This window comes from Eulemur rufifrons, chromosome 7 (assembly GCF_041146395.1).
Source record: "Eulemur rufifrons isolate Redbay chromosome 7, OSU_ERuf_1, whole genome shotgun sequence".
NCBI classification, from domain to species: domain Eukaryota; kingdom Metazoa; phylum Chordata; class Mammalia; order Primates; family Lemuridae; genus Eulemur; species Eulemur rufifrons.
The window spans coordinates 157,329,524-157,350,664 of record NC_090989.1 but is presented as its reverse complement, the minus strand read 5'-3'; the positions used below and the strand labels follow the sequence as shown (position 1 = coordinate 157,350,664).

General features: G+C 36.9%; 1 protein-coding gene across 8 annotated transcripts in view; it reads left to right on the top strand.

The window, feature by feature from the left end:
- Positions 1-21,141, top strand: part of SFMBT1 (Scm like with four mbt domains 1) — a 129,804-nt gene that overhangs the window by 49,988 nt on the left and 58,675 nt on the right. For 7 of the 8 annotated variants that reach the window (XM_069475887.1, XM_069475880.1, XM_069475882.1 and 4 more), the window contains one exon: positions 18,746-18,898. In XM_069475887.1, coding sequence (XP_069331988.1) covers positions 18,871-18,898 — 28 coding nt within the window. In that variant the 5' untranslated portion in view covers positions 18,746-18,870. Of the gene's footprint in view, positions 1-18,251; positions 18,312-18,745; positions 18,899-21,141 lie in introns of those variants that run through there. The other variant, XM_069475886.1, reaches the window with a different exon arrangement.

Here is a 21,141-nt window from a genome sequence, read left to right as displayed (position 1 = left end):
TAGCTAGGACTATAGGCATGCGCCACCATGCCTGGCTAATTTTTCTATATATATATTTTTAGCTTTCCATATAATTTCTTTCTATTTTTAGTAGAGATGGGGTCTCACTCTTGCTCAGGCTGGTCTCGAACTCCTGTGTTCCAACAATCCTCCCGCCTCTGCCTCCCAGAGTGCTAGGATTACAGGCATGAGCCACCACACCCGGCCTCAAATATAGTGTTCATTGTACCCGTTAGGTAGGTTTTTGCCCCTCCCCTCCTCCCTGTTTCAATTATAGTTTTATCCAAGGCTGAAAGAAATTTTATATTTTGTAAAAGCTATTTTTTCTTATAAAACATGAAAATCAGTAGGGATAGTTTTATGGAAAATATGTTCTTTATACGACATGAAAACATGACTTGTAGCATGTTATTTTTGAGGATTGAAAATTATATCCATAATTTTGTACTAAATGCTAAAAAGTAGAATTGGTAAGTGATAATCTTAGAAAACTGGCAACCTTTAGAGTATTGTATTTAAATTTACCAAAATGATAATTTAGTGGTAGAAAAAAAACCGAATTGTTTTGAGGGAAAGAATAGAAAAATGGAGGAAGAGGAATCTTTTTAACAGGTGTAGAGATTTAACTAAAAATTTCTGTATATTTAACATGGATATTGCTAGTTTTCAGAGTATGCTTACATATGGTAGATTGATATATGTGGATGTTGGGATCTATAAAAGCAAATAATAAGGTGCACCTGAATTGGAATACTAACCAAAGGTTGCCAAGTATCCTGCTGAGTTCTAGAATAACAGGGAAGTAGACTATTGTTCTGCCAGTTAGCCAATTTTTTGGATTTACATTTTGCATATGAGTTTAATTAGATCCCTAATTAATTAGTAAACTTTAGGCTTTTTTTTTCTTATGTCTATTTAACTTTTTGCTCTGAATTATTTTACAGATTTAGCATGTTTTGTAGTACATCTCTAGTGGTAACCAGAGATTTACTCCTTTTCTGGAATCACTTATTTTAAAAGCTACTGAAGAGTTGTTTTATGTTCTAAATTATTTATGCTTTTTGTAAATAACTTATATTTGTTCCTTACTATCATTGTTATTAAATGTTCAGCATGCTTCTTAGGTTTGTGGGCTGTGACCTCATAGCAGTAGACTTTTGCTATCACGCTGTTTCCCCAAGGGATGCCCCAAGGGGGCAGCAGCATTGCCCTAGAGTTGGGAGGCATTCTTGAGGGACTGGTTTTTATCTGATTATCCTGTGTAGAAGCCTTTTAGTGATTTTGAGGGATAGTAGCCTATCAAAAATTTCTCAGCATTTAAAACTGATTATCTGCTTCTTTTAGGGGCTTAAGCTCTTAAAAGATTCCAATGAATTTATTAATAATTGTACAGCACGTGTGTTTATAGTCTAGGAATCTTTAAATTCTGACATAAAGCGTTTAAAAATGCTTGTGTGCTTAATGTAACAAAATAAAGTAGCAAAATCCCCAAAGCATCTTGCCTTATAATCATTCTCTCTGAAGGTGAAAGCCTTGAGGAGGAAGAGTGGGAGTTAAGGTTTGGTGAATGATTGAGCTAAAGACAGCCACCCAAAGGTCTGTCAGTCACTGTAGCTTGCCCTCAGTTTTTTTCTCAAGGCCTCTGGGATGAGGCAGAGCCTCTTACTCCTTTGGGGTATGGGCTTTGTTTATGTGCTTTCCTGATGATTCTAAGGTTTTTGGTGATGGCTGTTTATCATACTGATTCTTTTTTTTGCCATTTGGCTGTTCTCTTAATGTTATTCCATTCCATTAAAGAATTAATAAGGAAATGTACTTTAATGAAAAAAAATGTTTACTGTATAACTTTGCTAGGAGAGGTTAGAAGGATATTTGATGAGGAAAAAAAAAGAAAGCATCTCAATTCCTTATGGGTTGGGAATTATCTTTGAAATAGTAAACATTCATTCTAATAAGAGGCTTGTTAAAGCAATAATAATTTGAGGGTTTACTATGGTATAAACTTTTATATGCATTAATTGAATAATCAAGGTAATTTTGTGAAATAGTACTGTTGTTAACATTTGCATTTTACAGATGCGGACACCGAGGCATAAATTGGTTACTTAACTTGGCCAAAGCCATACAGCAAGCAGGCTGAGTACTTGGGACACACAAAGAGCAGACTGGCTCTTGAGGCCACATTGTTCCTTACCAGGACTACCTAGTTACTTTTGTTTTGTTTTGTTTTGAGATAGAGTCTCGCTCTGTTGCCTGGGCTGGAGTGCAGTGGTGTCATAGGTCACAGCAACCTCAAACTCCTGGGCTCAGGTGATCCCCCTCCCACCTCAGCCTCCTGAGTAGCTGGGACTACAGGAACGCTCCACTGTGCCTGGCCTACTTAACTTTTTTTTTTTTTTTTTTTTTAAAGCAAGCTTATTTATTTATTTATACAAATTTATGGGGTACATGTGCAATTTTGTTACTTTTGACTTGGTGTTGATCATTTTTATACCTTAATTTTCTCCTGTTTTGAGGTCCATGGTAACTGCTTAAATTTTTTTAATTAAACTTCCTATACATTTGAAAGTTGTAGTCTAGATTTAGTAGCCTTTAAAATTTATGACCCCTAATTTCCTTAGCTGAGGAAACATGGTTTCATGGGCACATGAAGATTCAGACATATTTCTAATATTTCAGTACATAGAATTTATTAGATACCTGCTGTTTGTATGGTGCTGTATTTTATGTAAATTGTCATTTAGTCTTCACAACCAGCCCTTCATCATATTCCCTATTTAACAAATAAGGAAACTGAGCTAATAAGTGATAAAATACACAGTTTAAACTGGGTCTCATTGTTAGGGCTAGACTAGCCGATTATCTAACTAGTTGTCATTCCCCAGCATGTGAGTTTTGTTTTTCACTGTTCAGAGAAACATTTTTGTCCAACTGATGAAAACAAAAGTACAAAGTCTAAGACCTGAGTTCTCCTGTAAGCAATTCTACTGGTTGTTTCTGAATGATCCTTTTTAAGATATTAACTGTGCTAAACTTTGGGTAGAACAAATTTAGTTATACTCAGTATTTAGCTTCAGTTAATTTTTCATTCTCAAGAGAATAATCTGCTTTTAATGAAATATAATTGGCATTTATGTTGCTTCCAGTTGTTTCTTAACAGTTTCTGTGTCAGAGAATTTGTAGATGAAATATCACATCTAAGGCAACAAGGAATTTATTGGGGGGGGAAGCGTGGGCTGTCAGATGAAGGTTTATTTTGGTCCAGTATTATGATTTTTTCCTGGCATGTATATGTATACTTAGTATCTCATTTATTTGACCTGTCTTTCTGTTTTCTTTTTAATTGTGGTTGTTAGGGAATTTTCGAATCTTCACTCCTCCTCTTCCCACCCAGTAGTCTTCTGTTTTGGGGGGCTGCATGTACTGAGATAAGCACATAGGTAGCTATTCGTGAGGTAAAGACAAGTAACTTTATAGGCCTGGTTAGAACTTTTGGGTCTTTTTGGTTTGCGGTCAGTTCCTTGACCTTGAGCTAAGAACTTCAGAAACATTTGGAGGCCCTTATTTTAGGTTACTGTTTCATTCCATCCGTAGCTGAGCTCTTACAGTTAAATTATGTTAGTATCCCTGATTAGTGTCTCTATTATCCCTTTTAAGTATTAAACTGCCCTATTGCCACACTCCCTTGTTGCTTATGTAAATTTAATTAAGTGCCTGAGGGTTTTAGGCCAGCATACCAGATATCAAAATTAGTCATATAATCTATTTTTTTTTTTTTTTTTGAGACAGTCTCACTCTGTTGCCCAGGCCCTAGTGCCGTGACATCAGGCTAGCTCACAGCAACCTCAAACTCCTGGGCTCAGGCGATCCTCTTGCCTCAGCCTTCCAAGTAGCTGGGACTACAGGCATGCACCACCACACCTGGCTAATTTTTTCTATATATTTTTAGTTGTCTGGCTAATTTCTTTCCATTTTTTAGTAGAGACGAAGTCTCGCTCTTGCTCAGGCTGATCTCGAACTCCTGAGCCCAAACCATCCTCTCGCCTCGGCCTGCCAGAGTGCTAGGATTACAGGCGTGAGCCACCTCGCCCGGCCTATGTTTCAATTTTTAACAAAAACGTTTAAAAGGAAAGAAAATATTTTTGTACAGCTGTACAGTGTGTTTTAAGCTCAGTGTTATTTAAAAAGAGTCAAAGTTAAAAAAATTATAAAGTTTATAAAGTAAAAAAAGTTACAGTAAGCTAAGGCTAATTTATTATTGAAGAAAGAAAAGTATTTTTAAAATAAATTTATTGTGGCCTAAGTGTACAGTGTTTATAAGGTCTGTAGTAGTGTACAGTAATGTCGTAGACTTTCACATTCACTCTCCACTCACTGACTCACCCAGAGCAACTTCCAGTCCTGCAAGCTCCATTCATGGTGACTACGCTATACAAATGTACCATTTTTTATCTTTTGTGTCATATTTTTACTGTACCTTTTGTATGTTTAAGTACAGAAATACTTACCACTTGTTACAGTTGCCTACAGTTTTATAATCTGTAATAGGCTTTACCATATAGCTTAGGTGTGTAGTAAGTTGTACCATCTAGGTTTGTATAAGTACACTCTGATGTTCACACAATGATGAAATTGCCTAACAGTACATTTCTCAGCACGTATCCTCGTCGTTAAGGAATGTATGACTGTATATGAGCTGACAGGTTCTTTAACTTTTCCTTGTCTCTAAAGGGGGGTTATCTATATATGGATTAAGCAGAATTGGATTAAATAAGATATTAAAAATAGTAAACACTTACATTAAGCCTACCATGTGTTGGGCAGTATTCTGTGTGCTTAACTATTTGGTATATAACACGTGAAAAATGCCAGGCACATATGTCCTTAGGTACTCAAATATTCCTTCTTTCCTTTTTTCTTGATGAATGGTTAACAAGCATTTGCTAGGTTGGAATGAAGTGTCTCATCTGTGACTTGACCTGAAAAAGCTGAGAAATAGCAACCATGAAATTACAGAGTAGTTTCGATGCTTTTCATAACCCAGCATAGTCTTTTCTTGTAATCCTTTTATAATACTATTGAAATTAGTACATTTTGACAGTGTTTATGTTGGTAAATCAAATACTTCCTGATTTAATCAGAACAAAGCCATATTGACTGTTCTGACATGTGCTCATGTTACGGGCTCCTGTAACTAAAGCCTTTAATCAATGAAAAATGTGATCATATTTGAACTCTGGAAGATGTACTGTTTCTTTAGCTTACAAGATAATGTGAGGATAAAGAAATAATTTTCAAATGCTTCTATCATATTGTGGAACAGTGAAGGATAATTTCAAAACCATGATTTTAGTAATCTTGGTATGTGGCATTGAATAGGTGCTTAATATCTTGATGCTGATTAGTAACTGCTGAGGAAACAGGGCTATGAAGTGATCATACTTAGCAACTGTGGACCAGGCTTTATAAATTGGTCACCATGAGATTTCCAGACATTATTATATAAATCAGTTTTTAAAAATGATATATGCTTGGAATTTTTGAAAAAGCTGTGTTAAAACTTAAACATTGATATTGAAGTGCTTTTACTGGAAAATTGTGGGTGTTGAAATTGGGGTTTTAAAAAATAATATAGCATAAATTACTGAATTGGTATGGGGAAATGCCTTCAAGACTGATTAGTGAACACAGAGAAGGTGAAATGAAGGTGGGATTAAAACTGACAAGAAAGGTTCCCAAGATTTAAAAACAGGATTGACCCCATTCTGGCTGTCTTGAGTTTTTATTATGCTCAGATGAAGCATAACATATGAAAATAGCTTATAAATTAGAAACACTACACAGATAAAGGGTGTAATAATTATACTTCTGTTAACTGAAAAACATTTTCCTGAAAACTCAAAGAGCAAACTTTAGTAGTTAGGAAAGTAATCATATTGCCCTATTTTGCACTGAAGCTCATAATTTTTCTTCTTCAAAGTACTCCTCCTTTGGACTTGCCTTTTGCCTTTTTTCATAAATGGTAATTCCATCCCTACAGTTACTTAGGCCAGAAACTCCCGGTCAGTGCAGACACTGCTCTTTCTCCCACACCCCACATCCATCTTCCACCCTTCTCAACATTTTCACCGTTCCCGTCCTGGGCCTAGCCACCAACACCTTTTGCCTGGATTATTCCAGGGTCTTTTTAATTGGTATTCCTGCTTGTGCTCTTGCTCGCTTATAGTCTATTCTCAACATAGCTTCGGTGTGATCGTTTTAAAAGATACGTCAAACAAATTATGTCCCTCATCTGCTCAAAATCCTTCAATGGCTTCCTAAAAGCCAAAATCTTCACAGCAGCCTACAGTTTCATATATAATACGGCTCCCTGGTACTTTCCTGAGTTCATCTCCTAGCATCTCTGTCTTGATCATTTTGCTCCAACCACAATAGCTTGGAACATGCCACATAAGCTCCCACTTCAGGGTCTTTGCACTTTCTGTTCTACCTGCCTTGAATGTTCTTCTGCAGGTTCTTCCACATGGTTCACTTGCTCATTTCTCTCCGATGTTGGTCATGTTACCTCATCACTAAGAACTGATCACCCTGTTGAAAGTAATACTCCCAGTCGTCCTTCCTTGTTCAGTTTTCCCCCTAACATTTATTTTCATTCAACATACTACAGTTGACAATTGAACAATGCAAGAGTTAGAAGCACTGACCCCCTGCATAGTTGACTTTTTACACCCTCAAAACTCAACTACTAATAGCCAACTGTTGACCGGAAGCCTTACCAATAACATAAACAATTGATTAACACATATTTTTATATGTTTTATATACACACACACACCCCCTTTTTTTTTTTTTTTTTTGGATACACAGTCTTACTCTGTTGCCTAGGCTAGAGTGCAGTGGCACAATCATAGCTCATTGCAGCCTTGAACTCCTGGACTCAAACAATCCTCCCTCCTCAGCCTCCTGAGTAGCTAGGACTATAGTTGCTCACCACTACAGCCAGCTAATTAAAAAAAAAAAAATTTTTTTTTTAAGAGATGGGGTCTTGCTGTGTTGCCCAGACTGGTCTCAAACTCCTGGCCTCAGGTGATCCTCTTGCCTCAGCCTCTGAAAGTGCTGGGATTACAGGTGTGAGCCACCTCTCTCAGCCCTGTTATATGTATTATATACTGTATTCTCCTAATAAAGTAAGCTAGAGAAAAGAAAATATTATTAAGAAAACCGTAAGGAAGAGAAAATGTATTTATTATTCATTAGGTGGAAGTGGATCATCATAAAGGCCTTCGTCCATGTCATCTTTGTGTTGAGTAGGCTGAGGGAGGCAGGAGGAAGAAAAGGGTTTGGTCTTGCTGTGTTGGGGGTGGCAGAAGTGGAAGAGGTGGAGGAGGTGGAAGGGGAAGCAGGAGAGGCAGGTAAGCTTGGTGTAACTTTATGGAAATACATTGTAATTTTTGTCTGCATATTTGGTTTTTCATTTCTCTAAAAATGTTTCTATGTGGGACCAATCCTTTGACTGTTTGCTTTAGTTTCTGTGCCTGTGTCATAGAACGGTCCGTGTTGTAAAAGAAGTCAAAAGCAGTCTTGAATAATTGGAACCCTTCTGCCAGACTGTCTAATGTCAATTTGTTTTCTGATTGTTCTACATCTTCTTTCTTGTCGTCTGGCACTGGTTTGGAAGCACTCATCTCCATCAATTTGTCGCCTGTTAATTCCTGTCTTGTGGTGTCTATTAGCTCTTGCATTTCTCCAAGATCCTTATCTTGAAACCCTTTACTCTCCCCACCCCACCCCCCTTTTTTTTGTTCCATATGCACAATCTCATGATTTTCTTGATTGGCTCTGTTGTAAATCCTGTGAAGTCATGCACAACACCTGGACCCAGTTTTCTCTAGCAGTAATTTATTGTTTTGGGCTTGATGATTTTCATGGCTTTTTTTTTTTTTTTTTGTAACAACAGTGGCATCTTTGATGGTGTAATCTTTCCAGACTTTCATGATGTTCTCTCTATTAGGGTTCTTTTTCATAGTATTGACAGTCTTTTCCATAGAGTACCATGTGTAATGAGCTTTAAAGGTCCTTATGACCTCCTTATCTAGAGATTGAATTAAAAGATGTTGTGTTTGGGGGCAAATAGACCACTTTGACAGCTTTGGTGTTGAACTCATGGGGTTCTGGGTGGCCAGGGGCATTGTCCAGTATCAAAAGAACTTTAAACGGCAGTCCCTTACTGGTCAGGTACTTCCTGACTTGAGGGACAAAGCATGGATGGATCCAATCTAGAAAAAGGGTTCTCATTGTCCAGGCCTTCTTGTACAAGCAAAAGACTGGTAGCTTTTGCCTTCAAGGCTTGAGGTTAGCTTTATATTAATAGATAAGGGCAGTCATCATCATAAACCAAGCAGCATTAGTACAAACAGTACAGTTAGCCTGTCTTTTCCTGCCTTAAATCCTGGTGCTCACTTCTCTTCCTTACTAGTAAATGTCCTTTGTGGCATTTTTTTTTTTTCTAGAATAGGGTACTTTTGCCTGCATTAAAAAACCTGTTCAAACAGATATTCTTTCTCCTCAGTGATTTTCTTAAGGGCGTCTGAGAACTCAATCTATTGCCTCTTGGTTGGCAGAAGCTGCTTCTCCTGTTATCTTGACATTTTTAAAGCCAAACCTCTTGCTAAAATTATCAAACCATCCTTTGCGGGCATTAAATTCTACAGCTTTAGATCCTTCATCTTCCTTTTGCCTTAAGTTGTCATGTAATGACTTTGCTTTTTCTTGAATCATATTAGAGTCTGTAAGTATGCCTTTCTTATAGCAATCCTGCACCCACATAAAATCTGCATTTTCATTATGAGGTAAAGGATATTTTGCAAAAGGTGCAAGGTTTTTGCACCTGCTGGTGTGGCTGCAGCAATGGCTTCACGAATTTTTATGATGCTGCTTTTTTTTTTTTTTTTTTTGACAGAGTGTCACTCTGTTGCCTAGGCTATAGTGCCATGGCATCAGCCTAGCTCACAGCAACCTCCAACTCCTGGGCTCAAGTGATCCTCCTGCCTCAGCCTCCCAAGTAAGCTGGGACTACAGGCATGTGCCACCATGCCCAGCTAATTTTTTCTATATATTTTTAGTTGTCCAGCTAATTGCTTTCTATTTTTTTAGTAGAGACGGGGTCTCGCTCTTGCTCAAGCTGGTCTTGAACTCCTGAGCTCAAATGATACGCCCCCCTCCGCCTCCCAGAGTATTGGGATTACAGGCGTGAGCCACTGAGCCTGGCCTTTATGATGGTTCTTATGCTGGATTCATTTATCTTGAAATTGCGGGCAACTGCTGCTGCAGACCTCAATCTACCGAAGATGTCAAGCAGTTCAGCTTTTTCTTGTAATGTCATGACTTTTCTCTGCTTATTGGGAGCACTTCCAGCATCACTGGTGGCACTTTGTATGGGTCCCATGGTGGTATTCAAGCTTTACGGTATTGCACTAAACATGATGAAAAATACGTGAGAACTGCTCGAGATCGCTTTTTACTGTGATATGCAATTTGCTGGAGAGACGAACTGTTCACTTGGAGATAATTAGCCTCACATGGGGTTTTAATGGACACTCACCACACTTGAGCTCACTGCAATAGCCACAGGAGGTGGCTGTGAAATTATTGCAGTAGTACGGTATGTACTGCAGTTAATTTTATGCAGCTAAGACTGCATCTTTAGGTTTATTTACATTTTTCTTGACTGAAAATGGCACCTTGTACAGTCTATATATAAGTTTTGATAAATTTTAACCTTTCATAATAGATTTGTATATGTTTTATGGTAATAAATGATGAAATAGCCTAATATCTACATGTATTTTATGCATTTGTGAAATACCTAATTTTTTCTTAAGTTTTTCAATATTTCTAGGCATGCAGTTTGTCTTCAAGTTTTTTCAAGTTGTTGTAAATCTCCAAAAATTTTTCCAATATATTTATTGAAAAAATCTGCATGTAAATAGACTTGTGCAGTTCAAATCCATGTTGTTCAAGGCTCAACTGTATGTATTTATTTATTGACTCTCTACTCACAGTAGATTATGAGAGCCATGAGGGGAGGTTTTAAAATAATTTGTTCACCTAGAATAGGGTACAGCAGATCATATGTGCTCAGTAAATATCTATTGATTGAAAAAGAATTCCATGAAGTTCATAGTATTACTGCTACTGATCCATAGAGCCTTCTTAAAATAATATAACTATTGTTATCTTGTAATATAAATTCTAGAGAATGGCATTACTAATTTAAATACTCTTGTTACTAATGGTGGGAAGAACTACATGATAGTTCACATCCTCCCTTGTAGGTAGGCAGGGTCGTGCAACTGAATTTTCATTCATGGAACATGATGAAAGGGATGTGCCACTTTCAGGCCTGGCCCATGAAAACTTCCCATGAATGATCCCCTACATTGGACAATTTGAGAAGCCTTTTGTTGAAGATGGCAGAGCTATGTGATGAAAGACTCTTGGTTTCATGAATTTACTGCACAGTGGAGAGTTGTCTACTGGTTAGGAATACCCATCTGGACTTTATCTGAGTGAGAAATATCTGTTGGATTAAGCAACTAAAATTTATCTGTTAAAGCATAGCATTACTTTGACTAATACAAAGCAGTAACAGCCAAGGTATTTCATTTTTCCTTCTGTTGCTTATCCTAATGATAACTCAAAGATTCTGTCTCTTTTTTTTGTCATTGGTTTCTATATTTGAAATGAGAATAATGTTATTTAAAAGCATAGTTGGCCGGGTGTGGTGGCTCACACCTGTAATCCTAGCACTTTGGAAGGCCGAAGCCAGAGGATCACTTAAGGCCAGGAGTTCGAGACCAGCCTGGGTATTATCATGAGACCTTGTCTCTATAAAAAATAGAAAAATTATCCAGGCATGGTGATGCACACCTATAGTCCCCGCTACTCTGGAGGCCGAGACTAGAGGATGGTCAGCCCCTTTCTTTTTATGGCCGAATAATACTCCATTGTATTAGATATATCACATTTTATTTAGCTATTAATTACTTAATGGGCATTTGAATTGTTTCTGCCTTTTAGCTATTGTGAATAATGCTGTTATAAACATTTGTGAACAAGTTTTTGTTTGGGCATATGTTTTCTTATGTCTTGGCTGTATACATTAAGGAGTAGGATTACTGGGTCATATGGGAATTCTGTATTAAACATTTTGAGGAACTGTCCAACTGTTTTCTAAAGTAGCTGCACCATTCTACATTCCCATCAACATTGCTGTTATGTTTTTATCACCACCAGAGGAGTAGAGTCACCTCATAATTATAGTTCTTTAAGGGCTATAGGTGAGTACTCACAAAGGGGACTGGAAGTATGGCAGGCAATGTGAGGTTGACCTCTCTCTTGCCTCTTCTCCTCCTTCTTGCTCTTGCTTGCTTACTTGGTGCTGACTACCCTGGCCTCCTTGCTGTTCCTAGAACACAATTCACATGCTCTCACTTTAGGGCCTTTGTTCTGGCTTTTCCCTCTGCCTAGCATGCTCTTTCCTTCCATAGCTCCTTCAAGTCTTTGTCCATATGTTCCCTGCTCAGTGAAGCCTCCCCTATCCATACACTATTTAACTTTCTACCTACCCCGTCACCCTACCCAGCTCTATCACCACATTTAGAAAAAATGCTATACTTTCTTTTTTTCTTTTGAGACAGAGTCTCATTCTGTTGCCTGGGCTAGAGTGCCGTGGCATCAGCCTAGCTCACAGCAACCTCAAACTCCTAGGCTCAAGTGATTCTCCTGCCTCAGCCTTCCAAGTAGCTGACTACAGGTGCACCACCACCCCTGGCTAATTTTTTCTATTTTTAGTAGACGGTGTCTCGCTGTTGCTCAGTCTGGTCTTGAACTCCTGAGCTCCAGTGATCCCCCTGCCTCTGTCTCCCAAAGTCCTAGGATTACAGCCATGTGAGCCACTGTGCTGGGCTTCTAACACAATTTTTGTTTTTTTGTCTTTTGCCCACTTTTTGATGGTTTATTTATTTATTTTTATTTCAGAATGTTATGGGGGTACAAATGTTTAGGTCACATATATTGCCTTTGTCCTGCCCGAGTCAGAGCTACAAGCATGTCTATCCCCCAGTTTTTAATGGCCATATATGGTACGTTGTATGTTTGGGCTATATTTTACTTAACAATTTCTCATTGTTGGTCCAAAATAATCTTTTAAAAATATTGGCTTCATGATTTGGCTTTTTTCCTTCTAATTTAGGTTATTCTTGAGTTCTGGGTTTTGTTTAAAACTTTTAGTGGTTTTATAAATTTATTAGTACCAGTTTGTTCAACTTAGATATGCCCTTTGTCAAGTTTACATAATCATGAAAAAGTTAAGTTAGAGTCAGACTTAATTGAAATGATATGAATGGCTAAGATTTGTCTATGTCTGTGAGCATTGCACCAAAACTTGACTTTATCAGACTGAATTTTTAAAAATTTCCCTAGTCAGACATGTAGCAATGGGTTAAAACAATAAAAATAATAGCAGCAAATAGCCTAATGAAATAATAGAAGATTTCTACCCCTAATAATCAGGTTACATTGACATTTGACAGATGGAAGCGCAATGTTTAGTTTAGGTAGTCAATAGGATATGTAGTGAGGATTGACTATTGTGAAGAGTGAAAGGCCCACAGAAATCTACACCTGTTGGGGAACAGAAAATACAGGGATATGTAGGGTGACTCTATCACTAATAGTCACTGTAAAGGGCAGGGTTAACTTTGCAAATCTGAAAACGGAGCATCTGATATGCTGAATTGTTGCAGTTACCATATTTAACAGCATACTTGAACTTATAGCTGAACTTACAGCTGTTGAGTTGAGGGATAGATGTATAAATGCAAACATTTCAGTAGGAATTTTTCTGTTAACGGTCTGGTAAATATTTATTGAATTTTAAAGCATTTTCTTCCAGTCACCATACATATCAGCAATCTTTAGAGCCACACTGAGTTCCTATCCTTCCCTTTAAAAGTTATGTATGTCAGACATGTTAATCATTTGGCTTAGGATCCTTCCCACAGAAATCTCTCTTACGTTACTGTAACTTCCCCATGTAATATTCTTACTCAGTGTTGATCTTAGCTTTGAAAACAAAGTGCATTAACATGAAGCCAGGTTACTACTACTAGGCTTAGAGTGTGGACCACATGTGTGATCTAAAACAGGATGGAAGGTAGAATTTTGTGTAACTGTTTGTTGCTCAGATGACTTTTAGATCTTTTTAAAGTTCAGTTAAAATGTAATTATTCCATGGTGGTTTTATTTACATTTATGTGTTACTAAAAATGAAATTGCAAATTCCGTTTGGTTTTTTCTGCCTGGGTTTAGTTTTAGTTTTAGTTTTTTGTATTTCACTTCAAAGATTGTTTTGTCCGATTAGCTTTGCTTTTAAATTTTTATTTATATTTCTTAGAAGTGCTTAAAATTTCTTCTGGCTTTAGTAAGTTTTATTAGAACCCCCTACAACTAGGCACCTATTTAATTTACTAAAATATTATGTAAGATGAGCAAGGTCCAGATCACTTAGTTCATGAGAACTTATTTAAATAAATAACTCTTAATGTGTCTGGTCACTACAAGAGGAATGATAATACCAAAATCAATGATAAAATAAATGAAGACAGTAAAACAATTTAATATGAATAGGAAACAAAATAAATGAAAAGTGAATTATATTTTTATATACTAGGCCCTTGTATATTTTACTGTCTTTTTCTTCACACATAAAAAGAGAGCAGGCTAGCAATAGAGAGAGAGCTAACTGATGTTCCACAGCAAGCCTTCAGCTTATTTCTCATGATCCTATTAAGATGATGAACTCATTTGCTCATTGGCTTAAATCTAAGTGATGATATAAGATTGAAAAAATGTCACAGCCTTAGTTTTTCACTACATAAGACTTGTATTTCTCCCACTGCCTGTCTTTTGGCTTTGAAGCTTCATTTGTTATTTTTATTATTATATTTGTACCATGTGGCTCTCTGTACAAAATACTCTAGCATGTTGCAAGAGTTTATGAACATGAACAGTAGATGACATCTTCAAAGCCTAGTGAACCTACAGGTATTTGTTTAGCACTGGCTTTGTTCCATCAAACCCATGTTGGAGTGTCAAGACTTCATATGTAGAGATGATCCACTAAATTAGTGCCATAGGGGCTGGGCTCAGTGGCTCATGCCTATAATGCCTGCACTTTGGGGGGCCGATGTGGGAGGATTGCTTGAGGCCAGGAAGTCAAGACCAGCCTGAGCAACATAGTGAGACCCTGTCTCTATAGAGAGCAGAAAAATTAGCTGGATGTGGGCCTGTAGTCCCAGCTACTGGAGAGGCTGAGGCAGGAGGATCGCTTGAGCCTAGGAGTTTGAAGTTGCAGTAAGCTATGATGACACCACTGCACTCTAGCCCAGGCAACAGAGTGAGGTTGTGTCTTCAAAAATAAAATAAAATACATAAGTAAATAAGTAGATAAGTAAGTGCCAAAGGAACTTGAACCTGTCAACATTGCATAACAGTTAACATTAACTCAGCATTTACTACATAGCCAGCTCTATGCTAAGTGCTGTTTATGGATTATTTTGCTTAATCCTCCTAGCAGTCCTGTGAGGTGGGTACAGTACTGTTAATCTCTCTTTTACAAATTATACAGTTGGCATAAATTCATTTTTCAAAAGCACATAGCCAACTAAACAGAGGACATGGGATTTTAAAAAGTTAATATACATAATATAGTCCTTCACTTGCTTATGTAGCCTTGTATATGTGTGTGGATTTAGGACCAGTCTATACTCCCAAGTTCTCTCATTCTTCTGCCTTTCTTGTCAACACCGGATATTTTTAGTTACAAAAATTTTACCAATCTGAAAGGTTAAAAAAAAAAAAAAGTATGTCATTAAAAATGTTTGACTGGGCACTGTGGCACATGCCTAGAATGCTAGCACTTGGGGAAGCCGAGGCGGGAGGATCAGTTGAGGCCAGGAGCTTGCAACCAGCCTGAGCAAGGGTTGCTCAGGGAGCATAGGGAGACCCTGTCTCTAAAAAAATAAAATAGAAAAAATTAGCTGGGCGGGGTGACGCACACCTGTAGGCCCAGCTACTCAGGTGGCTACGGCAGGAGGATCGCTTGAGCCCAAGAGTTCGAGGTTGCAGTGAGATACGATGACGCAACTCTACTGTCACCTGGGCAACAGACTAAGACTCTGTGTCCAGAAAAAAAAAAAAAATTGTTTTCTTTATTACTATTAAGATTGAGCACATTTTATGAGCATTAGCTCTGATTTTTTAAATGTGGTTAATTACATATTTTGCCCATTTTTATTTTTTTCCTTATTGAATTACAGGAACTTGTATATGGAAATTAACCTATTATCTTTTATATGTTACAAATATTTTCACCCATCTCATTTGTCTCATTTTATTTATGTTGTCTTTTGCCATGTAGAAGTTTTATACTCTTCTGTTTTCTTTGCTGTCACTCCTTTATGATTTCTTTGTTTGTGTCCAGAGTGATCTCTTTGAAAACACAGATTTGATCATTTCTGTCTCGTGCTTAAAAAACCCCCACACAGTTGCTTCCGATGGAAAGGTAGGATAATATAATACAGTGTTTGAGGACATAGAATTTAGACATTTGCTTCGTTCAAAACCTAGTTCTGTTACTTATTAGCCGTGGACCCCCGGGCAGGTCAGGTAATTATTCTGTGCCTGTGTCCTCATGATGATCATGGTCATTTTGTAGAGTTGTTGGGGCTCTTAAGTGGGTTAATATGTTTCTGTGCTTAGAACAGTGCCCAACACATAGTAAAATCCTCAGTAATTATTAGCTCCTGTTATTCCTTCTTTTCCCACCCAATCTGTTCTGTACTAGTATTGGTTCACATGCTCCAGCCACAGTGGCCTCACTTGCTTTCCACCTTAGAGCCTATGTATATGCTATTTCCTATGCCTGGATATTCTTTCTTTTATCCTCTTTTTTCATAACTCTTATTTCCTCTTTAGTTTCAGCTTGAATATCATTTTCTCAGGGACACTGTCAGTGACCTCTCAGTTTAGGTTAGACCTGCCTTTAGGTTGTCATAGCACCTAGTACTTTTCCTTCATAGCACTTTAAATAATTATTTTAAATTGTTGGCTTAATTTGTCTCTCCCTAGTTGAAAATAAGGTTCATGAAAGCAGAACTCATGCATCTCTTGATTGCTTTATCCCTATCCCCTAAAATAGTGCATGGTAGTGAGCTGGTGTTTGATAAATACATGGGGAGTGAATGAATTAGTAGGTGGAATCGTACAGTTTGGACGTTTTGGGCTTGAGGTAGCAAAGTAAACTGAGGGAAGAGAGCACATTTAGAGGCTTTAAATGTCACTCTCAAGTTTCGTTTCTTTCTTTCTCTCTTAGTCTCTCCCTCTCTTTCTTTCCTTCTTTCCTTTCTTTTCGTTTTTTTCTTTTCTTTCAACAGGGTTTTACTCTTTTACCCAGAGTGCACTGGCACAATCATAGCTCACTCACTGTAACCTTGAATGCCTGGCCTGAAGTGATCCTCCTGTCTCAGCCTCTGGAGTAGCTAGGACTATATAGGCACCTGCCACCATACCCAGCTAATTTTTTAATTTTTTGTAGAGACAGGATCTCATGATGTTGCCCAGCTGGTTTTGAACTCCTGGCCTCAAGCAATCCTCCCACCTTGGCCTCCCAAAGTGTGGAATTACAGGCATGTACATGTCACCTGACCTCAAGTTTCTATTCATTTGTTACTATCTGTGAAAGTGTGGGTTTCAGTGCTTATATTGTATGATATGATTTGGGAAAACTGGCAGTTATTGCAAATGGGACATCCATAATTTTAACAATTATTAAAACTTTTCTATGCTCATTATAAAATAAAATTTTATAATCTGAAGACCTTCATTTTACAGATAAAAATTGATATAATATGGTGATATATAATATTGCATAGCTAGTTATCAGTAGAGCTGGAATTAGAACCTAGGTATCCCTATTTCCCATTTGAAGCTGTTGTACTTTAGGTAGTTGATACCTTGTCAAAGAATATATTGAAATTTAAGCTAATCTTTTCTAAATGATTAAAATTGTTTATGAGAATCAGTTACTAGGGATTCTAATACATACTCAAAACTTTTTGAGAGGTATGGAGTTGCAGAATATCACCCCCCAAATTGTGCTATTAAGTACCTAATTGCACTTTTGTAGTTTTCTGTATCGTTGCCCTTGCGGTTAGTTTATGCCACGCCTTCCTACAGCAGTTCTTTCCCTCTTTCTTTTATTCTTTCTAATCTATTTGGCACATATTAAAATAATACCTCAGATTGTTTTATAGGTATGTAAAGGAAGAAAAAAAAGATTACTTCATGTTGCAACATGGATGAACCTGAAAAATATGCTAAGTGAAATAAACCAGACACAGAAGACCACATTGTATGATTCCTTTGATGTGAAACGTCCAGGAAAGGCAAAATCTCTAAAGATAGAAGGGAGATTAGTGGTTGCTTGGGTGTAGGGATGGAATGGGGAGGATCTGTGAGGGGCATGAGATTTCTTTTAATGGAGATAGAAATATTCTAAAATTCAATTATGGTGATGGTTACACAACTCTGTAAATTTACTAAAAATTACTAATTTGTACATCTAAAATGAGAAATTTTTTTTTTTTTTTTTGAGACAGAGTCTCACTCTGTTGCCCAGGCTAAAGTGAGTGCTGTGGCGTCAGCCTAGCTCACAGCAACCTCAAACTCCTGGGCTCAAGCGATCCTCCTGCCTCAGCCTCCCGAGTAGCTGGGACTACAGGCATGCACCACCATGCCCGGCTAATTTTTTCTGTATATATTTTTAGCTGTCCATATAATTTCTTTCTATTTTTTAGTAGAGATGGGGTCTCGCTCTTGCTCAGGCTGGTCTCGAACTCCTGAGCTCAAACGATCCGCCCACCTCGGCCTCCCAGAGAGCTAGGATTACAGGCGTGAGCCACCGCGCCCGGCCTAAAATGAGAAATTTTGGTATGTGATTTATATCCCAGTAAAGAATAAATGGTTCAGAGCTTATTTTGGAGGTTTTTTTTAAAGTTAATATAATTGTCGACTAATATAGTTGATATATTTGGTTCTACATAATATTCTAGATAGATGAAATGGAAAACTAAATAAAGCAATATACTGTATCCTGACCCATATTCATTGAGTAAGGCAGAACATTGAAAGCGAACTCTGCCCTCCCAGGAAACCATTAGGAATTGACATTTTTGTGGATAGGAATTATGGTAAGTATGGTAATCTTAAGTTTAAAGGGTAATGATGCATGTATATGTTAAATTGTTGTGATTTTTTAGATTCCTTATCAAGATGTTGATAGCACTTACTCTCTACACATACGCATGTGCACACACACATAGACAGAATTTTCAAAATTAGTAAAGGTAAGTCAGGTGTAGTGTGTGCACCAGGTGTAAGTGTATGTGCCTGTAGTCCCTTCTGTACTCAGGAGGCTGAGGCAGAAGTGTTGAGGCCAGCCTGGGCAACAGAGTAAGACCACCATCTCTTAAAAAAATTGGAAATGATGTCAGTTTTTTCCTCTTATCTCATCTATTCTGTTTGTTTTTGTTTTATCACATCTCTCAACTCAGCCAAGTGCCATCTTTTATGAGTAAACACTCTTGTGCTTCAGGCTGTTGATGTATTCTTTTTGATTTTTCAGCACTTTCATTTGGATCCTTGGATGCCCATTGAACAGATGCTTGAAACCTTCAAGTAATCTTCAGATCGTAGCAGAACCCTAGTCCTTTCCTTTTGTTGGGAGGACATAGCCCATATGCTGTGGATATGAACGGGGAGCAGCAGCTTGATGCAGGTATTGGTCCTACTGAGCAGAATTTATTCTCTAGAGTACAGAATGATATTACTTGCTGTGTTATTGCTATATTATCTGAGTTATTCTTCTGCCACTAAACTGGAAACTCTTTGAAGTCATCAGTTGTTTTTCATTGTCATCTCCTGTACCTAGCAGAGAACCTGGTGCTAGGGGCTACTAATAATGTTTGCTGAAAAAATAAATAACGATTATGAACAGACTTTAACATTTAAATTTTGATAGTTACTTTCTAATTATTTTGAAATAATTATGGATTCAAAGAAAGTTGCAAAGATAGTACTAACAGGTCCCATATTCATTTCACCAAGTTTCTCCCTTTAGTTACATCTCGTATAACTATTATACAATAGAAAATCCAGGAAATTTATACCGGTATAAAGTGTGTGCAGTTCTGTCATTTTATCACATGTGTAGATTCCTGTAACCACCACCTCAGTCAAGATACAGAGCTATTCCATCACTACAAAGAGCTCCTACACCTGTCTCTCTTTCCTTACCTTCCCTAACCCCAGGAAACTATTAGTCTGTTCTCTCTCTCTGTAGTTTTGTCATTTAAAGAATTTTACATAAATAGAATCACACAGTATATGACTTTTTGATAGTGGATTTTTTCACTCAAACTAATGCTCTTGAGATCCTTCCAAGTTCTTGTGTATATTGATAGTTTGTTCCTTTTTATTGCTGAGTGGTATTCCTTGGATATATTACAGTTTGCTTAACCATTCACCTGTTGTAGTACATTTCATTTATCTCCATCTCCTGTTTTTGGCTATTACATTTTAAGGAAGCTGCTATGAACAATTGTGTACTAATATTTTATTTTTGTGGGATAAGTGCCCAGGAGCATGATTGCTAGATAATATTTAGTAAAGAAACTGGAAAGTTACTTTCCAGAGTGGCTGTACCGTTTTATATTCTTACCAACAGTGTATGAAAGATCTAGTTTACATACATCCTAACTCTCATTTGGTATTGTCATTACTTTTATTTAAGCCATTCTGATAGGGGCGTAGTGACAATTCATCATGGCCTTAATTTGCATTTCCCTAATGGCTAGTGATGTTTAATATCTTTACATATGCTTACTTGGCATCTGTACATCCTCCTTGATGAAATATCTCTTCATGTCTTTGGCTTATTATTAATTGGTTTGTTTTTAATTAATAAAGTTTTATTTTTACTGTTGGGGTTTTGTTTTTTCAAAAACAACTTTATTGAAGTATAATTTTTCTGAGCTATATATAATTCACATATCATAAAATCCACCCTTTTTGAGTACATAATTCAGTGGTTTTTAGTATGTTATATTCACAAAGTTTTGCAACCATCACTGCTATCCAATTCCAGAACATCATCACCCCCCAAAATAAACCATTAGCAGTGGTTTCCTATTTCACCCAACTTCTGGAAGTCATTGATCTACTTTCTGTGTCTGTTGATTTACCTATTCCTGATTTCTTTGATTAATATTTGCATGGTACATCTTTTTCATCCTTTAATTTTGAACATGGCTGTATCATGATATTTGAAGTAAGTTTCTTATAACAGCATATAGTCATTTTTAAAAATTGGTGTATTTATGCCATTTACATTTAATGTAATTATTGATATGTTAGGGCTCAAGTTTGCCCTTTTGTCTATTTTCTGTTTTTTCCCCCTATTTTTCTCCCTACTTTCCTGTGGATAACTTGAACATTTTTTTAGAATTCCATTTTGATTTGTCTATAGTGTTTTTTAGTGTATCCCTTTGTATAACTTCTTAGTGGTTGCTTTAGGTATTACATTATATATACATAATTATCACAATCATCATTTTGTTACTTTTGAGTGAAGTATAGAAATCTTACCTACCTTTACATCCTTTTACTCTCTGTTATTTATAATTATCTTAAATATTTTCTCTACATACTTTGATAACCACATCATTATTAAAATTTTTGCTTAAACTGTCATACATAATTAAGGATACTTAAAAGAAGGAAAAGGTATTATATTCTCCAATATTTTGACTACTTCTTTTGTCATTTATTCTTTCCTAATTTCTAAGAGTTTTTCTTTTGTTATTTGTATTTAGAGAATTTCGTGTAGTCATTTTTTTTAGGGTAGGTCCACTAGTGATACATTTTCTTAATTTCCTTTGATCAGAGAATGTGTTAAGATCCCCATTCTTTAGAAGGATATTTTTGCTGAATATAGAATTCTGTGTTGAAAGTTCGTTCTTT